Source organism: Nerophis lumbriciformis, linkage group LG18 (assembly GCF_033978685.3).
Source record: "Nerophis lumbriciformis linkage group LG18, RoL_Nlum_v2.1, whole genome shotgun sequence".
Lineage (NCBI taxonomy): Eukaryota > Metazoa > Chordata > Actinopteri > Syngnathiformes > Syngnathidae > Nerophis > Nerophis lumbriciformis.
In genome coordinates, this window is record NC_084565.2 from 40,948,672 (window position 1) to 40,967,971 (window position 19,300).

The 19,300-nt window shown below is 38.8% G+C and overlaps 1 protein-coding gene across 1 annotated transcript in view; it reads right to left on the reverse strand.

Annotated features, from left to right (window-relative positions):
- The window catches only part of zbtb11 (zinc finger and BTB domain containing 11), a 30,663-nt gene extending 16,106 nt beyond the window's left edge, over positions 1-14,557 (reverse strand). Inside the window, exons 1-2 of the mRNA XM_061978403.2 lie at positions 14,017-14,557; positions 2,988-3,205 (exon numbers count right to left, since the gene is read on the reverse strand). Of these exons, the coding sequence (XP_061834387.2) occupies positions 2,988-3,205; positions 14,017-14,326 (528 nt within the window). The 5' untranslated portion in view covers positions 14,327-14,557. The remainder of the gene's footprint in view (positions 1-2,987; positions 3,206-14,016) is intronic.
- Between the last annotated feature and the right edge of the window lie 4,743 nt (positions 14,558-19,300).

The window sequence follows — 19,300 nt, forward strand, 5'->3', positions numbered from 1 at the left end:
TGACTTTCGTAAGCTATCAAAGTTAACTTAAAAAAACAATTGATTTTCGTAAGCTATCATAATGAACTTACAAAAACAATTGACCTTCATAAGCTATCATAATGAACTTACAAAAACAATTGACTTTCGCAAGCTATCATAATGAACTTACAAAAACAATTGACCTTCATACGCTATCATAATTAACTTACAAAAACAATTGACTTTCATAAGCTATCATAATGAACTTACAAAAACAATTGACTTTCGCAAGCTATCATAATGAACTTACAAAAACAATTGACTTTCGTAAGCTATCATAATGAACTTACAAAAACAATTGACTTTCTTAAGTTATCATAATGAACTTACAAAAACAATTGACTTTCGCAAGCTATCATAATGAACTTACAAAAACAATTGACTTTCATAAGTTATCATAATTAACTTACAAAAACAATTACTTTCGTAAGCTATCATAATTAACTAACAAAAACAATTGACTTTCATAAGTTATCATAATGAACTTACAAAAACAATTGACTTTCATAAGCTATCATAATTAACTTACAAAAACAATTGACTTTCATAAGCTATCATAATGAACTTACAAAAACAATTGACTTTCGTAAGCTATCATAATGAACCTACAAAAACAATTTACTTTCATAAGCTATCATAATGAACTTACAAAAACAATTGACTTTCATAAGCTATCATAACAAACTTACAAAAAACAATTGACTTTCATACGCTATCATAATTAACTAACAAAAACAATTGACTTTCGTAAGCTATCATAATGAACTTACAAAAACAATTGACTTTCATAAGCTATCATAGTTAACTTACAAAAACAATTGACTTTCGTAAGCTATCATAAAGAACTTACAAAAACAATTGACTTTCATAAGTTATCATAGTTAACTTACAAAAACAATTGACTTTCATAAGCTATCATAGTTAACTTACAAAAACAATTGACTTTCGTAAGCTATCAAAGTTAACTTAAAAAAACAATTGATTTTCGTAAGCTATCATAATGAACTTACAAAAACAATTGACCTTCATACGCTATCATAATTAACTTACAAAAACAATTGACTTTCATAAGCTATCATAATGAACTTACAAAAACAATTGACTTTCGCAAGCTATCATAATGAACTTACAAAAACAATTGACCTTCATACGCTATCATAATTATCTAACAAAAACAATTGATTTTCATAAGCTATCATAATGAACTTACAAAAACAATTGACTTTCGTAAGCTATCATAATGAACTTACAAAAACAATTGACTTTCGTAAGCTATCATAATGAACTTACAAAAACAATTGACCTTCATACGCTATCATAATTAACTAACAAAAACAATTGACTTTCGTAAGCTATCATAACGAACTTACAAAAACAATTGACTTTCATAAGCTATCATAATGAACTTACAAAAACAATTGACTTTCGTAAGCTATCGTAATGAACTTACAAAAACAATTGACTTTCGTAAGCTATCATAATGAACTTACAAAAACAATTGACTTTCATAAGTTATCATAATGAACTTACAAAAACAATTGACTTTCATAAGCTATCATAATGAACTTACAAAAACAATTGACTTTCGTAAGCTATCATAATGAACTTACAAAAACAATTGACTTTCATAAGCTATCATAATGAACTTACAAAAACAATTGACTTTCATAAGCTATCATAATGAACTTACAAAAACAATTGACTTTCGTAAGCTATCATAATGAACTTACAAAAAACAATTGACTTTCGTAAGCTTTCTCAATGGACTTACAAAAACAATTGACTTTCATAAGCTATCATAGTTTAACTTACAAAAACAATTGACTTTCGTAAGCTATCAAAGTTAACTTAAAAAAACAATTGACTTTCATAAGCTATCATAATGAACTTACAAAAACAATTGACTTTCATAAGCTATCATAATTAACTAACAAAAACAATTGACTTTCATAAGCTATCATAATGAACTTACAAAAACAATTGACTTTCATAAGCTATCATAATGAACTTACAAAAACAATTGACTTTCATAAGCTATCATAATTAACTAACAAAAACAATTGACTTTCATAAGCTATCATAATGAACTTACAAAAACAATTGACTTTCATAAGCTATCATAATGAACTTACAAAAACAATTAACTTTCATAAGCTATCATAACGAACTTACAAAAACAATTGACTTTCATAAGCTATCATAATTAACTTACAAAAACAATTGACTTTCATAAGCTATCATAATTAACTTACAAAAACAATTACTTTCGTAAGCTATCATAATTAACTTACAAAAACAATTGACTTTCATACGCTATCATAATTAACTAACAAAAACAATTGACTTTCATACGCTATCATAATGAACTTACAAAAACAATTGACTTTCATAAGCTATCATAATGAACTTACAAAAACAATTAACTTTCATAAGTTATCATAATGAACTTACAAAAACAATTGACTTTCATAAGCTATCATAATGAACTTACAAAAACAGTTGACTTTCATAAGCTATCATAATGAACTTACAAAAACAATTGACTTTCATAAGCTATCATAATGAACTTACAAAAACAATTGACTTTCATAAGCTATCATAGTTAACTCACAAAAACAATTGACTTTCGTAAGCTATCAAAGTTAACTTACAAAAACAATTGACTTTCATAAGCTATCATAATTAACTTACAAAAACAATTGACTTTCGTAAGCTATCATAATTAACTTACAAAAACAATTGACTTTCATAAGCTATCATAATTAACTTACAAAAACAATTGACTTTCGTAAGCTATCATAATTAACTTACAAAAACAATTGACTTTCATAAGCTATCATAATTAACTTACATCAATCCCCACAGTTAATTTGCATAAATCAGCATAATTGACTCACATGAATACAAATAACTGACTACTATAAATCACCATAGTTGCCTTAGATGAGAAAGTATAAGTGACTTACATAAACCAGTTCCTCATTGTCTGACACCTTGGATCTGTCCATGAAAAACAGGCCATCATCAAGCTCTTCCTCCTCCTCCAGATCCTCGTCGTCGGCCACCTTGCGTTTGGTCAGTCGGCCGAAGATGGACATCCCTCGCCCTGACCCTTCATCTGTGGCCCGCCGACGTGCGCAGTTCTCACACTCTCGTATGTGGTCCTTCAACTGCTTCTGGATACCTTAGGACGTCAAGAGGCCACATCGCGGATAGAAGTCAAGCATTTCATGCAATAACCACACTGCTGTATCAACAACAATGTGTTGCTATGCAATGAAACCACTAATTATAGTCTGCAAGTGATGTGTTGTTGTTGAGTGTCGGTGCTGTCTAGAGCTCAGCAGAGTAACCGTGTAATACTCTTCCATATCAGTAGGTGGCAGCAGGTAGCTAATTGCTTTGTAGATGTCGGAAACAGCGGGAGGCAGCGTGCAGGTAAAAAGGTGTCTAATGCTTAAACCAAAAATAAACAAAAGGTGAGTGCCCCTGAGAATAGGCATTGAAACTTAGGGAAGGCTATGCAGAACGAAACTAAAACTGAACTGGCTACAAAGTAAACAAAAAACAGAATGCTGGACGACAGCAAAGACTTACTGTGGAGCAAAGACAATGTACATCCGAACATGACATGACAATCAACAATGTCCCCACAAAGAAGGATAAAAACTACTGAAATATTCTTGATTGCTAAAGCAAAGTAGATGCGGGAAATATCGCTCAAAAGGAAGACATGAAACTGCTACAGGAAAATACCAAAAAAAAGAGAAAAAGCCACCAAAATAGGAGTGCAAGACAAGAAGTAAAACACTACACACAGGGAAAACAGCAAAAAAGTCCAATAAGTCAGGGTGTGATGTGACAGGTGGTGGCAGTACACCTACTTTGAGACAAGAGCTATATTGATGCATGCTTGGTTATGCTTTAAAGTCATTTCTAACAATTGCGAAAACAACTTTTTACTGTCAACAGAGTTTCGTTTTTTAATGATTTCTGCTGGTGGTGTGCCTTCGGATTTTCCTGTAGCAGTTTCAAGTCTTCCTTTGAGCGATATTCCTATATACTTTGTTTTAGCAATCAAGAATATTTCAGTTGTTTTTATCCTTCTTTGTGCGGACATTGTTGATTGTCATGTCATGTTCGGATGTACATTGTCTTTGGGGCGGCATGGCGTAGTGGGTAGAGCAACCGTGCCAGAAACCTGAGGGTTGCAGGTTCGCTCCCCGCCTCTTACCATCCAAAAATCGCTGCCGTTGTGTCCTTGGGCGGGACACTTCACCCTTTGCCCCCGGTGCCACTCACACCGGTGAATTGAATGATGAATGATAGGTGGTGGTCGGAGGGGCCGTTGGCGCAAATTGCAGCCACGCTTCCGTCAGTCTACCCCAGGGCAGTTGTGGCTATGAAAGTAGCTTACCACCACCAGGTGTGAACGATTGATGGGTTCTACATGTAAAGCGACTTTGGGTACTTAGAAAAGCGCTATATAAATCCCAGTTATTATTATTATTATGTTCGGATGTACATTGTCTTTGCTCCACAGTAAGTCTTTGCTGTCGTCCAGCATTCTGTTTTTTGTTTACTTTGTAGCCAGTTTAGTTTTAGTTTCATTCTGCATAGCCTTCCCTAAGCTTCAACGCATTTTCTTAGCGGCACTCACCTTTTGTTTATTTTTGGTTTAAGCATTAGACACCTTTTTACCTGCACGCTGCCTCCCGCTGTTTCCCACATCTACAAAGCAATTAGCTACCTGCTGCCACCTACTGATATGGAAGAGTATTACAGGGTTACTCTGCCAAGCTCTCGACAGCACCGACACTCAACAACGGCACATTATTTGTGGATTATAATTACAGATTTCTGAAAAATATTTTTAAACCATTTAGGTGAAATTACATAATCTCACACGGCACACCAGACTGTTGATTTATCTGCATCAGCGCGATTTGAGTGTATTTTGAAAGGTGTAGAGGCAAATATACCAGCGATCAGGATTTTTATTTTATTTTATTTTTTTTAAATGGGATGGAGTGGATGTATACACTCTTATGAAAAATACTATTTTAAAGATTTAAACCATTCATCATCAAGACGGTACCGCTCGCTACGACCTCACTTTCGACACTCGGATTTAGAGAATCTTTACATCTGAGGGGTGCACAAATTAAACAATCGATTTATTCATGCATCGTCACGCTAATGAGAAAAAGGATGTTTGTTTGCAGTTGATTTCCTGCCACAAATATTAGCCTGTCATCTAGAATTCATGTCTGCGGGTGTTGTTATGATGTCAAGTTCCTATTGTCTCATTATTTAGCTGTAGATGTCCTGTTGTTCATCAATAATTGCTAGCGTTATCAGGATTCAGTATATGCTGTTGAACCTACCAGAGAGTTATTCATCCATCCATCCATCCATCTTCTTCCACTTATCCGAGGTCGGGTCGCGGGGGCAGCAGCCTAAGCAGGGAAGCCCAGACTTCCCTCTCCCAAGCCACTTCGTCCAGCTCTTCCCGTGGGACCCCGAGGCGTTCCCAGGCCAGCCGGGAGACATAGTCTTCCCAACGTGTCCTGGGTCTTCCCCGCGGCCTCCTACCGGTCGGACGTGCCCTAAACACCTCCCTAGGGAGGCGTTCAGGTGGCATCCTGACCAGATGCCCGAACCACCTCATCTGGCTCCTCTCGATGTGGAGGAGCAGCGGCTTTACTTTGAGCTCCTCCCGGATGGCAGAGCTTCTCACCCTATCTCTAAGGGAGAGCCCCGCCACCCGGCGGAGGAAACTCATTTCGGCCGCTTGTACCCGTGATCTTGTCCTTTCGGTCATAACCCAAAGCTCATGACCATAGGTGAGGATGGGAACATAGATCGACCGGTAAATTGAGAGCTTTGCCTTCCGGCTCAGCTCCTTCTTCACCACAACGGATCGATACAGCGTCCGCATTACTGAAGACGCCGCACCGATCCGCCTGTCGATCTCACGATCCACTCTTCCATCACTCGTGAACAAGACTCCGAGGTACTTGAACTCCTCCACTTGGGGCAAGATCTCCTCCCCAACCCGGAGATGGCACTCCACCCTTTTCCGGGCGAGAACCATGGACTCGGACTTGGAGGTGCTGATTCTCATCCCAGTCGCTTCACACTCAGCTGCGAACCGATCCAGTGAGAGCTGAAGATCCTGGCCAGATGAAGCCATCAGGACCACATCATCTGCAAAAAGCAGAGACCTAATCCTGCAGCCACCAAACCAGATCCCCTCAACGCCTTGACTGCGCCTAGAAATTCTGTCCATAAAAGTTATGAACAGAATCGGTGACAAAGGGCAGCCTTGGCGGAGTCCAACCCTCACTGGAAACGTGTCCGACTTACTGCCGGCAATGCGGACCAAGCTCTGACACTGATCATACAGGGAGCGGACTGCCACAATCAGACAGTCCGATACCCCGTACTCTCTGAGCACTCCCCACAGGACTTCCCGAGGGACACGGTCGAATGCCTTCTCCAAGTCCACAAAGCACATGTAGACTGGTTGGGCAAACTCCCATGCACTCTCAAGGACCCTGCCGAGAGTATAGAGCTGGTCCACAGTTCCACGACCAGGACGAAAACCACACTGTTCCTCCTGAATCCGAGGTTCGACTAGAGAGTTATTCATCTAGTATATATTAAGGATATTTCTTGATGCTAACAAATATCACCAAAGACATTATAATGTGGTCATCTATGGAGAGTAAAGCACTTGGCTTTCCCGCACAACAATTTAGCTTTGAGTTTCTATTATGAAAATCGACAAAGAAAAGATGGTGGATTGGACCAACAATAACTATTACTAGGACTTAGGGGTGTAACGGTACGTGTATTTGTATTGAACCGTTTCGGTACGGGGGTTCCGGTTCGGTTCGGAGGTGTACCGAACGAGTTTCCACACGGACATATGAAGTAGCGTAACGCACGTTGTGTAAACAATGCACACCGAGGCACAACACACGGCATGCTAGCAGCTAACGGGCTAGGATAGACTGACCATATGTCCTCTTTTCACCGGACATGTCCTCTTTTGCGGAGCTGTCAGGGCGGAGTTTCTTAAATGCCTCAAATGTCCGGCATTTTGAGTTAGAGTTGCGAGAATTTTCAATGTACGTTCAGGGCTAAGAATGGGTTAAAAACAAAACAAATTGTGTGTGCAGCAGCATTGGTGAGGGAGGGGCAGAGACTGAGAGAGAGAGAGAGAGAGTTATAATAAACGTGCATGCGTCGCCAGGCTCTGCTTTTTATCCATAGATTTAATTTTTTATTATCTATAGCAGGGGTGTCAAAAGTGTGCCCCGGAGGCCATTTGCGGCCCACAGCTAATGTTTTAAAGGCCCACGGCACATTCTAAAAATACTATTAAAATAAACAGAAACATAACAAAACTGAAATCAAAAAGCTTAAAGGTTAAATGTAATTTAGAAAAAGTTGCAATGTTGACTAATAAAACAAAGCTGTTTTTTTTTTTCTTTCAAAACATAAGCAATTTTCATTGCTCAAAACATAATACTGAATCAAAATCAATGTTATTATGAATTATTGACCTATCCAAGGTTCCCATTACTTCACATCAAATATTACACTAAGAAAAATATTTTTGTTGGAAGATTTTGCAAATTTTGTAAATAAATAACCCAAAAATTTATATTTTGTTGTTTTCTTATTGTACCGAAAATGAACCGAACCGTGACCTCTAAACCGAGGTACGTACCGAACCAAATTTTTTGTGTACCGTTTAGGGATGTCCCGATCCGATATTTGGATCGGATGCCGATATTCGCAAAAAAATGCGTATCGGTAAGGCATGGGAAAATGCCGATCCAGATCCAGTTTAAAAACTCCGGTCCGTGTTTTCCAACGCACCGATTTAAATAATACATTCCACTTTTCTGCTGTTCCCTAAGCTCCGTTCCGCATTTTCCAGTACACCTTCAGCACATCCACAGGTCCACAGGTGGATTCTAACGCAGTTACTTTTAGCTGCTGGCATTACACGACAGGCTCTTCTCATTCTTTCCTGTGTCTCCCTCTCACAGACAGCGAGCGCACCTTCTTACACACGTCACATACTGTCACGTCATACGTCATATACGTATACGCCCTCTCCCAGCAGAGAGCGAGGTAGCAGCATGGCTAACGTTAGCTGTGATGCTAGCGCAGCCGCTAAGGTGCGCGCCTGCTCAAGCGTCCTCTGCGCACGACAAATCTATGCCACGCACAAAATCAAATAAAAAAATAAGCGCATAACAATTTTCGACACACGGACACGACAGAGAAAACAGTTTTCGTCATCATTGTTCAAATATTGTAAGGTCTGTCGAGACGCTTATCTCCATTCGGTGCCACACGTCCACACCATCAAAATGCCGAGGCAAACATTTCCACATCAACACCGTATGAAAAAAATAGTGATTTTTTTAAGTTGTGATTTCCTTCTCTGCATGAAAGTTTAAAAGTAGCATATATTAATGCAGTATGAAGAAGAATGTTTTAATGTAGACATGCAAACCTTGAAAGAACATTTTGAAAATCAAGACTACATTTCCTGCAAATGGGTTCATTTCTACCCTATATTTTAACTTTAGATTTATTCTCATATCAAACTCTTTTAGTTGTCTTTTTGACACTTACATCCGGCGCCCCCCTCCACACCCTGGATTATAAATAATGTAAATAATTCAATGTGATTATCTTGTGTGATGACTGTATTATGATGATAGTATATATCTGATAGTATATATCTGTATCATGAATCAATTTAAGTGGACCCCGACTTAAACAAGTTGAAAAACTTATTGGGGTGTTACCATTTAGTGGTCAATTGTACGAAATATGTACTTCACTGTGCAACCTACTAATAAAAGTCTCAATCAATCAATCAAAACACATAGAATCATCATACTGCTGTGATTATATGCATCAAGTGTTCATTCAAGGCTAAGGCAAAATATCGAGATATATATCGTGTATCGCAATATGGCCTTAAATATCGCAATATTAAAAAAAGGCCATATCGCCCAGCCCTAGTTTCAATGATGCCATTTCTGTTTGTCATGTATAATTTTGTCTATTTTGTGTTTATCCTTGAATAAACAGGTCAGTTTCTTGTTACCAACCATTGTGTATTATTCAAACTCCCCTAATTCAGCTGGCTAGTTGTTATCAAGAGTACTAAAACCCTTTTCAACATGATTCTGACAACTAAGTAGGCTAAATAACTTTAAACTTTAATACATGCTCAGATAGGCCATTATCGGTCAGTATCGGTATCGGTCAGTATCGGTATCGGATCGGAAGTGCAAAAACAATATCGGTATCGGATCGGAAGTGCAAAAACCTGGATCGGGACATCCCTAGTACCGTTACACCGCTACTAGGACATAATGTAACATTAGTTTATTTCTTACAATCGGGTCTTTTTAGTTATATTTAGGCATAGCAACCACAAAAGAACAAACAAACGGGAACGCTTGTCCTTTCTTTACGTTTAGTTCTGCTCTCAAACACTACTAATACGGTAGAGAACAAAACCTGAAAGTTTCTCAAACAGATCAAGTGATCAAACATTTTACAAAGTGATCACTGCAGACACAAGATGTTGAAAGTGATATTTTTTAGAGCCATTTCCTTTGTTTCCCCTGACTTTATTGCCTTTATGAACCACTTTTTTCGGGACTCTCTGAAAGCGCTTTCCTATCTCTAGATTTGAACAATTGGACCACCCAAGAAAAGAACAGCAAGTCGGCATTTTCTGCCCAAACTCTACACTCACTCTCGCTTGTTTCAACGCTACGCACAAGCTGCTGGACCAGAATGTTCATTAAACCGCAAAGAAGAAAAACATACATGACGCCATATGCGACACATTTCGACTTACTTCATAGAATGATTACTATAAACCTCATGTACATTTTAAATCACAGTCAATGTTTCTCATCGGCAATTAGGAATTAAAGTATCTTCTATAAAACAAGTCATTTAATGTGATGCATTATAACTTCAAAATAGTGTAAAATACATTGTCATCAAAATGATGAAACTTTGAACAATTAGTCTAACAATGTTACACTACACCATACTTGCCAACCTTGAGACCTCCGATTTCGGGAGGTGGGGGATGGGGGGCGGGGGCGTGGTTGTGGGCGTGGTTAAGATATATATATATATAAGAAATACTTGACTTTCAGTGAATTATAGCTATATATATATATATATATATATATATATATATATAAATAAAATAAATACTTGAATTTCAGTGTTCATTTACAAACTACAACTCACAAACACTTTAGAGTTAGGCTCCACCATCAGAATGTGTACTTAAACTTATAAAGATCACATGGATATTATTCAGTGAGTTGATTCACCAAACCTAACCTGTTATACAGGAGGAAAAAGCACACAGGACGTTTCAATTGTTCACAGACTGGTCGCTCTCATCAGAATGACAAGACACTTCCGGTCTGCAGGTGATAGCATTCAATAGGGAAGAAACGCCCTACTGCCCCCTACTGACCAATGTGAATACTGATAAATGTGTAATGACAGCTCCAAAAACGAATTCAAACCACAAAATAAAATAAATAAATCAACACAAAAATGTGACACATTATGGGTGGGTCACATATGCATGTACAGTAGATGGCAGTATTGTACTGTTTAAAAGTGTCACAACATTGCTGTTTACGGCAGACGAACTGCTTTACGGTAGACACTGTTGTTGTGTGTTGTCATACACGTCACTCAGGTCCGCCTGAATTTCGGGAGTTTTTCGGGAGAAAATTTGTCCCGGGAGGTTTTCTGGAGAGGCGCTGAATTTCGGGAGTCTCCCGGAAAATCCGGAAGGGTTGGCAAGTATGCACTACACAATATTAAAGACCGTAATCAGAAGTTACAATTTACCACAAATGTAATTTGTTCATTTCAAGTGATGCTATAATAGACATTATTTAAATGTTTCCATTTAGTTTTTAGAATTTGAGACGTTATTTTTGGAGTTCAAGCCATATCTTTTGTTTAACTTGAAAAGAATGTGGAAACAGTAATAACGATAACGACTGTAAAATTCCCAGACGACTAGTGAAGTGAATTATATTTATATAGCTCTTTTCTCTATTGACTCAAAGCACTTAACATAGTGAAAGCCAATATCTAAGTTACATTTAAAGCAGTGTGGGTGGCACTGGGAGCAGGTGGGCAAAGTGTCTTGCCCAAGGACACAACGGCAGTGACTAGGATGGCGGAAGCGGGGATCGAACCTGGAACCCTCAAGTTGCTGGCACGGCCACTCTACCAACCGAGCTATGGCAGGTTAGTATTAACGTATTAAACTAAAATGATCAAAAAACGTGATTGAGAACTGCACTTTGATAAAACGGTGGGCGGCCTATCGTTACCTTGCTAGCTAGCTTAAATGCTAACATGAAAACAGGAAATAACGTCTTTGCCAATATGAAATATCAACAAGCGCGACGTCACATAAACAGGAAGTGAAGCGAACTGATCACCCAAATTGCATTTATTAAAAAAAAAAATTCTAAAACAATTAGAAATTAAAATGCAATAAGATTAACAATATTTAATGTTTCCTCTGCCAAGAAAGTATTTTGTGTCTTTATTTAGTTATTTAAGAAATAAACTTGGTTAAAACATTTTAGTGTGTGTAAAGGTACTTTTTGAGCACTTTCAGCAATACCGCGATAACAATAACCGTGATCATTTTGGTCACAATCATCATGATAAGAATTTTTTTTAACCGTTACATCCCCAGGTGTAACAAATTCAACTCAAATTAAAGGTCATAAAATTATTTGACTTTTCAAATTTATTTGCGGATTATAATTACTGGTTTGCAAAAAATATTTTTAACCCAAATAGGTGAAATGACAATCTACCACGGCACACCAGACCATACTTGCCAACCTTGAGACCTCCGATTTCGGGAGGTGGGGGGTGGGGGGCGTGGTCGTGGGTGGGGGGAAAAAATCACAAGACTATTTCATCTCTACAGGCCTGTTTCATGAGGGGGGGTTCCCTCAATCATCAGGAGATTTTAATGGGAGCATTCTCATACCATGGATTATATAGGGCACAGAGTGGGTGGGTACAGGCTGGTGTAGGGGCGTGGTGATTGGCTCATGTGTTACCTAGGAGGTGTTTCCGTCTGTGGCGGCATGCTGTTACAATTTCGCTGCGCTTGTTGAGGGATGACAGGTCTGGACGGTATATAATAAACAGTTTCTCTTTCAAGCATAGGTTGCATCTTTTATTACCACTATTGTAAGGTGTGCTGGATGCAAGAATTTGCCATGTTATTGAATATTCAACATTATTGTCTTTGAGGTCCCAAATGTGTTTGCTGAGTTCTGTGGTATTCAGCAGGTTTTGGTTCCTGAAAGAAGCCTTGTGATTGTTCCATCTGGTTTTGAACTCTCCCTCGGTTAATCCTACATATGTGTCGGATGTGTTAATGTCCTTGCGTGTTACCTTAGATTGGTAGACAGCTGATGTTTGTAAGCACCCCCCGTTGAGAGGGCAATCAGGTTTCTTTCGACAGTTGCAGCCTTTGTTGGTTTTGGAGTCGCTCTGTCCAGGGGCCGACGGCTCATTTGCAATTGTTTTGTTGTGGTTTGAGATAATTTGTCGTATATTGTTCATACAGCTGTCATCTAGCAAAGCTGAATTTGACCAAGCAACCCCCCCGTACCAAAAAGCCCTTGATGAAAGCGGATACAATTTCACCCTCACCTATGAACCCACGCCAGGAAACCAACCAAAAAAGAACAGAAAACGAAACGACATCATCTGGTACAACCCCCCATACAGCAAAAACGTCTCAACTAACATTGGACACAAATTCCTCAATCTGATTGACAAACACTTTCCCAAAGACAACACCCTAAGAAAAGTATTCAACAAGAACAACATTAAATTGAGCTACAGCTGTATGAACAATATACGACAAATTATCTCAAACCACAACAAAACAATTGCAAATGAGCCGTCGGCCCCCGGACAGAGCGACCCCAAAACCAACAAAGGCTGCAACTGCCGCAAGAAACCTGATTGCCCTCTCAACGGGGGGTGCTTACAAACATCAGTTGTCTACCAATCTAAGGTAACACGCAAGGACATTAACACATCCGACACATATGTAGGATTAACCGAAGGAGAGTTCAAAACCAGATGGAACAATCACAAGGCTTCTTTCAGGAACCAAAACCTGCGGAATACCACAGAACTCAGCAAACACATTTGGGACCTGAAAGACAATAATGTTGAATATTCAATAACATGGCAAATTCTTGCATCCAGCACACCTTACAATAGTGGTAATAAAAGATGCAACCTATGCTTGAAAGAGAAACTGTTTATTATTTACCGTCCAGACCTGTCATCCCTCAACAAGCGCAGCGAAATTGTAACAACATGCCGCCATAGACGGAAACACCTCCTAGGTAACACATGAGCCAATCGCCACGCCTCTACGCCAGCCTGTACCCACCCACTCTGTGCCCTATATAAACCATGGTATGTGAATGCTTCCATTAAAATCTCCTGATGATTGAGGGAACCCCTCATGAAACAGGCCTGTAGAGATGAAGTAGTCTTGTGATTTTTTTTCCCACACACATACATATATATATATATATATATATATACATACATATTTATATTATGTGCGTATTTTTTCAATGAAAAAATGTGCCTTCGCTCAAAAAAGGTTGAAAAATGCTGATTTACATGGATGGATAATTGTTTAGAAGTTTAATACCGGGACGGTACTTCATCTCGCCACACGATGGCGACATTTATGTATATACAATGTGTAGTCGGCTGTGACGTTGTCTTGATGCTAACATGCTAACGTCACGTTCCTTTCTCGTCACACTAGCTGGCCTTTTATTTATTTTTGTTTGATTTTTTTCTTGATTTTTCTCAAGCCGTAGCAGCGCGCCTTACCTCTCCACCAGTACTTCTGAGAGATGGTCTCCCAGGTGAGCTGCTGGTTGAGGTGCTCCCCGCCTTCCAGGACGTGTGCGCGGCTGATCAGTTCCTTCCTGCGGGGGTCCTGCAGCACCACCTCCAGCTCGCTGAACGCGTCCTGGCCCTTCCGCCGGCGCTGGTAGAACAAAACGCCATCCCGCACCACGTAGCAGGCCGCCGCTTTGCGTATCTTCCTCTTGGTGTTGCCCGGAGTGCCGGGGGCGTACGGCTCTCCTTCATCCGTCAGATAGCGAAGGATGGCCAAGTAGCTCTCCTCGCACGACATGTTTCCGAGCGGACGGGGCTAACTTTGGCCTCTCCGGGCGCGGAATGATTCAAATAAAAATTTTACCCGACGTTCTGCTGCTATAAAACTTTAAAGTGGGGCATTGTAACTATTTTTGGGAGTGTCTATCAAGGTGGAACGGCAGTTTCCCAAACGTCGGAGTGGAAGTGGCCGAACAGACAAAATGGCTGCTGCACAACCGGATGTTGCGTCAGGCAGGGCGGAAGTGAACGCCACAATGGTACGCCACAAGATGGCGCCGTAATCAAAGGCTTGTTTTACAAACCGAAGACTACTCTACTTTACTGGAAATGAACGTTTAAACACAACTTTTCTCCCCATAATACACCAATAAAAACAACCGGCATATTCTTGTTAACATAAAATCCAGTGGAACTCTAAAGGAGTTTGGTTTTTGAAGTTTTTATAACATCATGACATCATACCAATACCCTCAGATCTTTGCGGACTCAACAAATGTTACATTATAAAACAACTCATTTTTTGAGAAAACTTCACGTAATTTGTGTGATAATATAACAAATACACGAGGACGTCGTTAAGAAAATAATACGTTAATAATCCTAAGAGTTTAGCCAAGCAAAAATAAGGACAATATGTAATTCTTCCTGAAGTTTGAGAAGTACAATGTCAAATTATTGGTGGAATAAACATTTCCAATAAATTTTGTGGTTAATAATTGTTGTTTGTGTGAATCATTTGTTTTTGGAATGGGAGTTAGATATCTCCATTGACATGTTTAGATATTACATTTTGTCATATTTATAAAAGACAGCAACCTAGAAATGGTTATTATATTATCAGGTTGCTAGGGAAATGTTCTCATATGCAAAAGTAGATTTTTTAAAAAGTGAAACCCAATTTCTCTCATTTCTCTTTTTTTAGGTAAAACTTGGAACATTTAAAATGACAGGAAAGCCCCCAATGTATTATCTTTGTTAGACACATTTAGTTTACTTTAGATAAGCCAAGTTTGTCTTTTTTATTTTTGTATTTTTATTTTACACTTCATCGAACACGCTAAATTATCTCCGATGTTTACCAAAACACGTTTTAGGTGAGAATTAACAAAACACGCATTCTTAGAGTAGGGTAGATGAGGTCTGCCCGGAGTTCCTTAAGGCTCTGGATGCTGTGGGGCTGTCTTGGTTGACAAGACTCTGCAGCGTCGCGTGGACATCGGGGGCGGTACCTCTGGATTGGCGGACCGGGGTGGTGGTTCCTCTCTTTAAGAAGGGGAACCGGAGGGTGTGTTCTAACTATCGTGGGATCACACTCCTCAGCCTTCCCGGTAAGGTCTATTCAGGTGTACTGGAGAGGAGCCTACGCCGGATAGTCCAACCTCGGATTCAGGAGGAACAGTGTGGTTTTCGTCCTGGTCGTGGAACTGTGGACCAGCTCTATACTCTCGGCAGGGTCCTTGAGGGTGCATGGGAGTTTGCCCAACCAGTCTACATGTGTTTTGTGGACTTGGAGAAGGCATTTGACCGTGTCCCTCGGGAAGTCCTGTGGGGAGTGCTCAGGGAGTATGGGGTATCGGACTGTCTTATTGTGGCAGTCCGCTCCCTGTATGATCAGTGTCAGAGCTTGGTCCGCATTGCCGGCAGTAAGTCGGACACGTTTCCAGTGAGGGTTGGACTCCGCCAAGGCTGCCCTTTGTCACCAATTCTGTTCATAACTTTTATGGACAGAATTTCTAGGCGCAGTCAAGGCGTTGAGGGGATCCGGTTTGGTGGCTGCAGGATTAGGTCTCTGCTTTTTGCAGATGATGTGGTCCTGATGGCTTCATCTGGCCAGGACCTTCAGCTCTCACTGGATCGGTTCGCAGCCGAGTGTGAAGCGACTGGGATGAGAATCAGTACCTCCAAGTCCGAGTCCATGGTTCTCGCCCAGAAAAGGGTGGAGTGCCATCTCCGGGTTGGGGAGGAGATCTTGCCCCAAGTGGAGGAGTTCAAGTACCTCGGAGTCTTGTTCACGAGTGAGGGAAGAGTGGATCGTGAGATCGACAGGCGGATCGGTGCGGCGTCTTCAGTAATGCGGACGCTGTATCGATCCGTTGTGGTGAAGAAGGAGCTGAGCCGGAAGGCAAAGCTCTCAATTTACCGGTCGATCTACGTTCCCATCCTCACCTATGGTCATGAGCTTTGGGTTATGACCGAAAGGAGAAGATCACGGGTACAAGCGGCCCAAATGAGTTTCCTCCGCCGGGTGGCGGGGCTCTCCCTTAGAGATAGGGTGAGAAGCTCTGCCATCCGGGGGGAGCTCAAAGTAAAGCCACTGCTCCTCCACATGGAGAGGAGCCAGATGAGGTGGTTCGGGCATCTGGTCAGGATGCCATCCGAACGCCTCCCTAGGGAGGTGTTTAGGGCACGTCCGACCGGTAGGAGGCCGCGGGGAAGACCCAGGACACGTTGGGAAGACTATGTCTCCCGGCTGGCCTGGGAACGCCTCGGGGTCCCACAGCTTAGGCTGCTGCCCCTGCGACCCGACCTCGGATAAGCGGAAGAAGATGGATGGATAGATGGATGGATGGACGCATTCTTAAATGATCTGCAATGTTTACCAAAAGTTGAGTTAAAAGACAGTTTTACAAAACAATTTTAACTATGCCTTACGCTAGCATGATAATGTTTTAGGCTAGTATTTTAGCTAATTTTATTCAATGAAACCTTAACATTTTTAGGTGAGAATGAACAAAATACGCATTTGTATTGTTGAAGACTTAAAAACGAACATGAATGTCTTTACGCTAACGCTAGGTTAGTCTAAGTCTTAACTGTTTTTCAACAAGTCTTTGACTTTTAGTCGTTGATGCGTACGTTAACGTGCTTTAGTTTCATAAGGCGCTAAATTAGCTGAGTTGAGAACTGACTGTTTACAAAACACACAGATTTGTATTGTCAAATAATTTTTTTAAATTATGCCTTACGTTAGCATGCTAACATTTTAGGCTAGTATTTTAGCTATTTTTTCCCCCATTCAAACCTAGAAATCATGCATTTTGTTACTTGGTCTTAGAAGTAGGCTAACTTTTCCTAGGTTTACATGCTAATGGTTTAGGCTAGTATTTTAGCTAATTGTACTTCTTTGAACCTAAAACTCATGGATTTTGATACTTGGCGTCATTTTAGAAGTGGGCTAACTTTTCCTATGTTGGCACATTAATGTTTTATGATAGTATTTTAGCTAATTCTATTCATTTGAACCTAAAAAAAAATAAGATTTTCGATACTTCGCACTTTCTTAGAAGTGGGCTAACTTTTCCTATGTTAGCATGATAACATTTTATGCTAGTATTTTAGCTAATTTTATTAATTTAAACCTAAAATAATGGATTGTGATACTTGGCGCTATCTTAGAAGTTGAATGATTCAAATAAAATTTTAGAATAGAATAGAAAGTACTTTATTGACCACAGTTCGCTCACAATAGACAATAAACACTTAGGTATTTTTCACATGTGAATAATAAATACAGGCTGTTATACAGCATTATTCACATGTGAATAATGTAAATACAGTCTATTATACAGCATTATTCACATGTGAATAATATAAATACAGTCTGTTATACAGCATTATTCACATTATAGTCTATTATACACCATTATTCACATGTGAATAGCATAAATACAGTCTGTTATACAGCATTATTCACATTACAGTCTATTATACAGCATTATTCACATGTGAATAACATAAATACAGTCTATTATACAGCATTATTCACATGTGAATAATATAAATACAGTCTGTTATACAGCATTATTCACATGTGAATAATATAAATACAGTCTGTTATACAGCATAATTCACATGTGAATAATATCAATACAGTCTATTATACAGCATTATTCACATGTGAATAACATAAATACAGTCTATTATACAGCATCATTCACGTGTGAATAATATAACTACAGTCTATTATACAGCATTATTCACATGTGAATGATATAAATACAGTCTATTATACAGCATTATTCACATGAGAATAATATAGTCTATTATACAGCATTATTCATATGTGAATAATATAAATACAGTCTATTATACAGCATTATTCACATGTGAATGATATAACTACAGTCTATTATACAGCATTATTCACATGTGAATAATATAAATACAGTCTATTATACAGCATTATTCACATGTGAATAATATAAATACAGTCTATTATACAGCATTATTCACATGTGAATAATATAAATACAGTCTGTTATACAGCATAATTCACATGTGAATGATATCAATACAGTCTATTATACAGCATTATTCACATGTGAATAATATAAATCGTCTATTATACAGCATTATTCACATGTGAATAATATAACTACAGTCTATTATACAGCATAATTCACATGTGAATGATATCAATACAGTCTATTATACAGCATTATTCACATGTGAATAACATAAATACAGTCTATTATACAGCATTATTCACATGTGAATAATATAACTACAGTCTATTATACAGCATTATTCACATGTGAATAATATAAATACAGTCTGTTATACAGCATTATTCACATGTGAATAATATACATACAGTCTGTTATACAGCATTATTCACATGTGAATAATATAAATACAGTCTGTTATACAGCATTATTCACATGTGAATAATATCAATACAGTCTGTTATACAGCATTATTCACATGTGAATAATATAACTACAGTCTATTATACAGCATTATTCACATGTGAATAATATAACTACAGTCTATTATACAGCATTATTCACATGTGAATAATATAACTACAGTCTGTTATACAGCATTATTCACATGTGAATAATATAAATACAGTCTATTATACATGTGAATAATATACATACGTTATACATTTACAGTACATGTACAGTCAAAAGGAACATATGCATTATACAGTCTGATGGCTGTCGGTATGAAGGACTTTACCCGACGTTCTGCTGCTATAAAACTT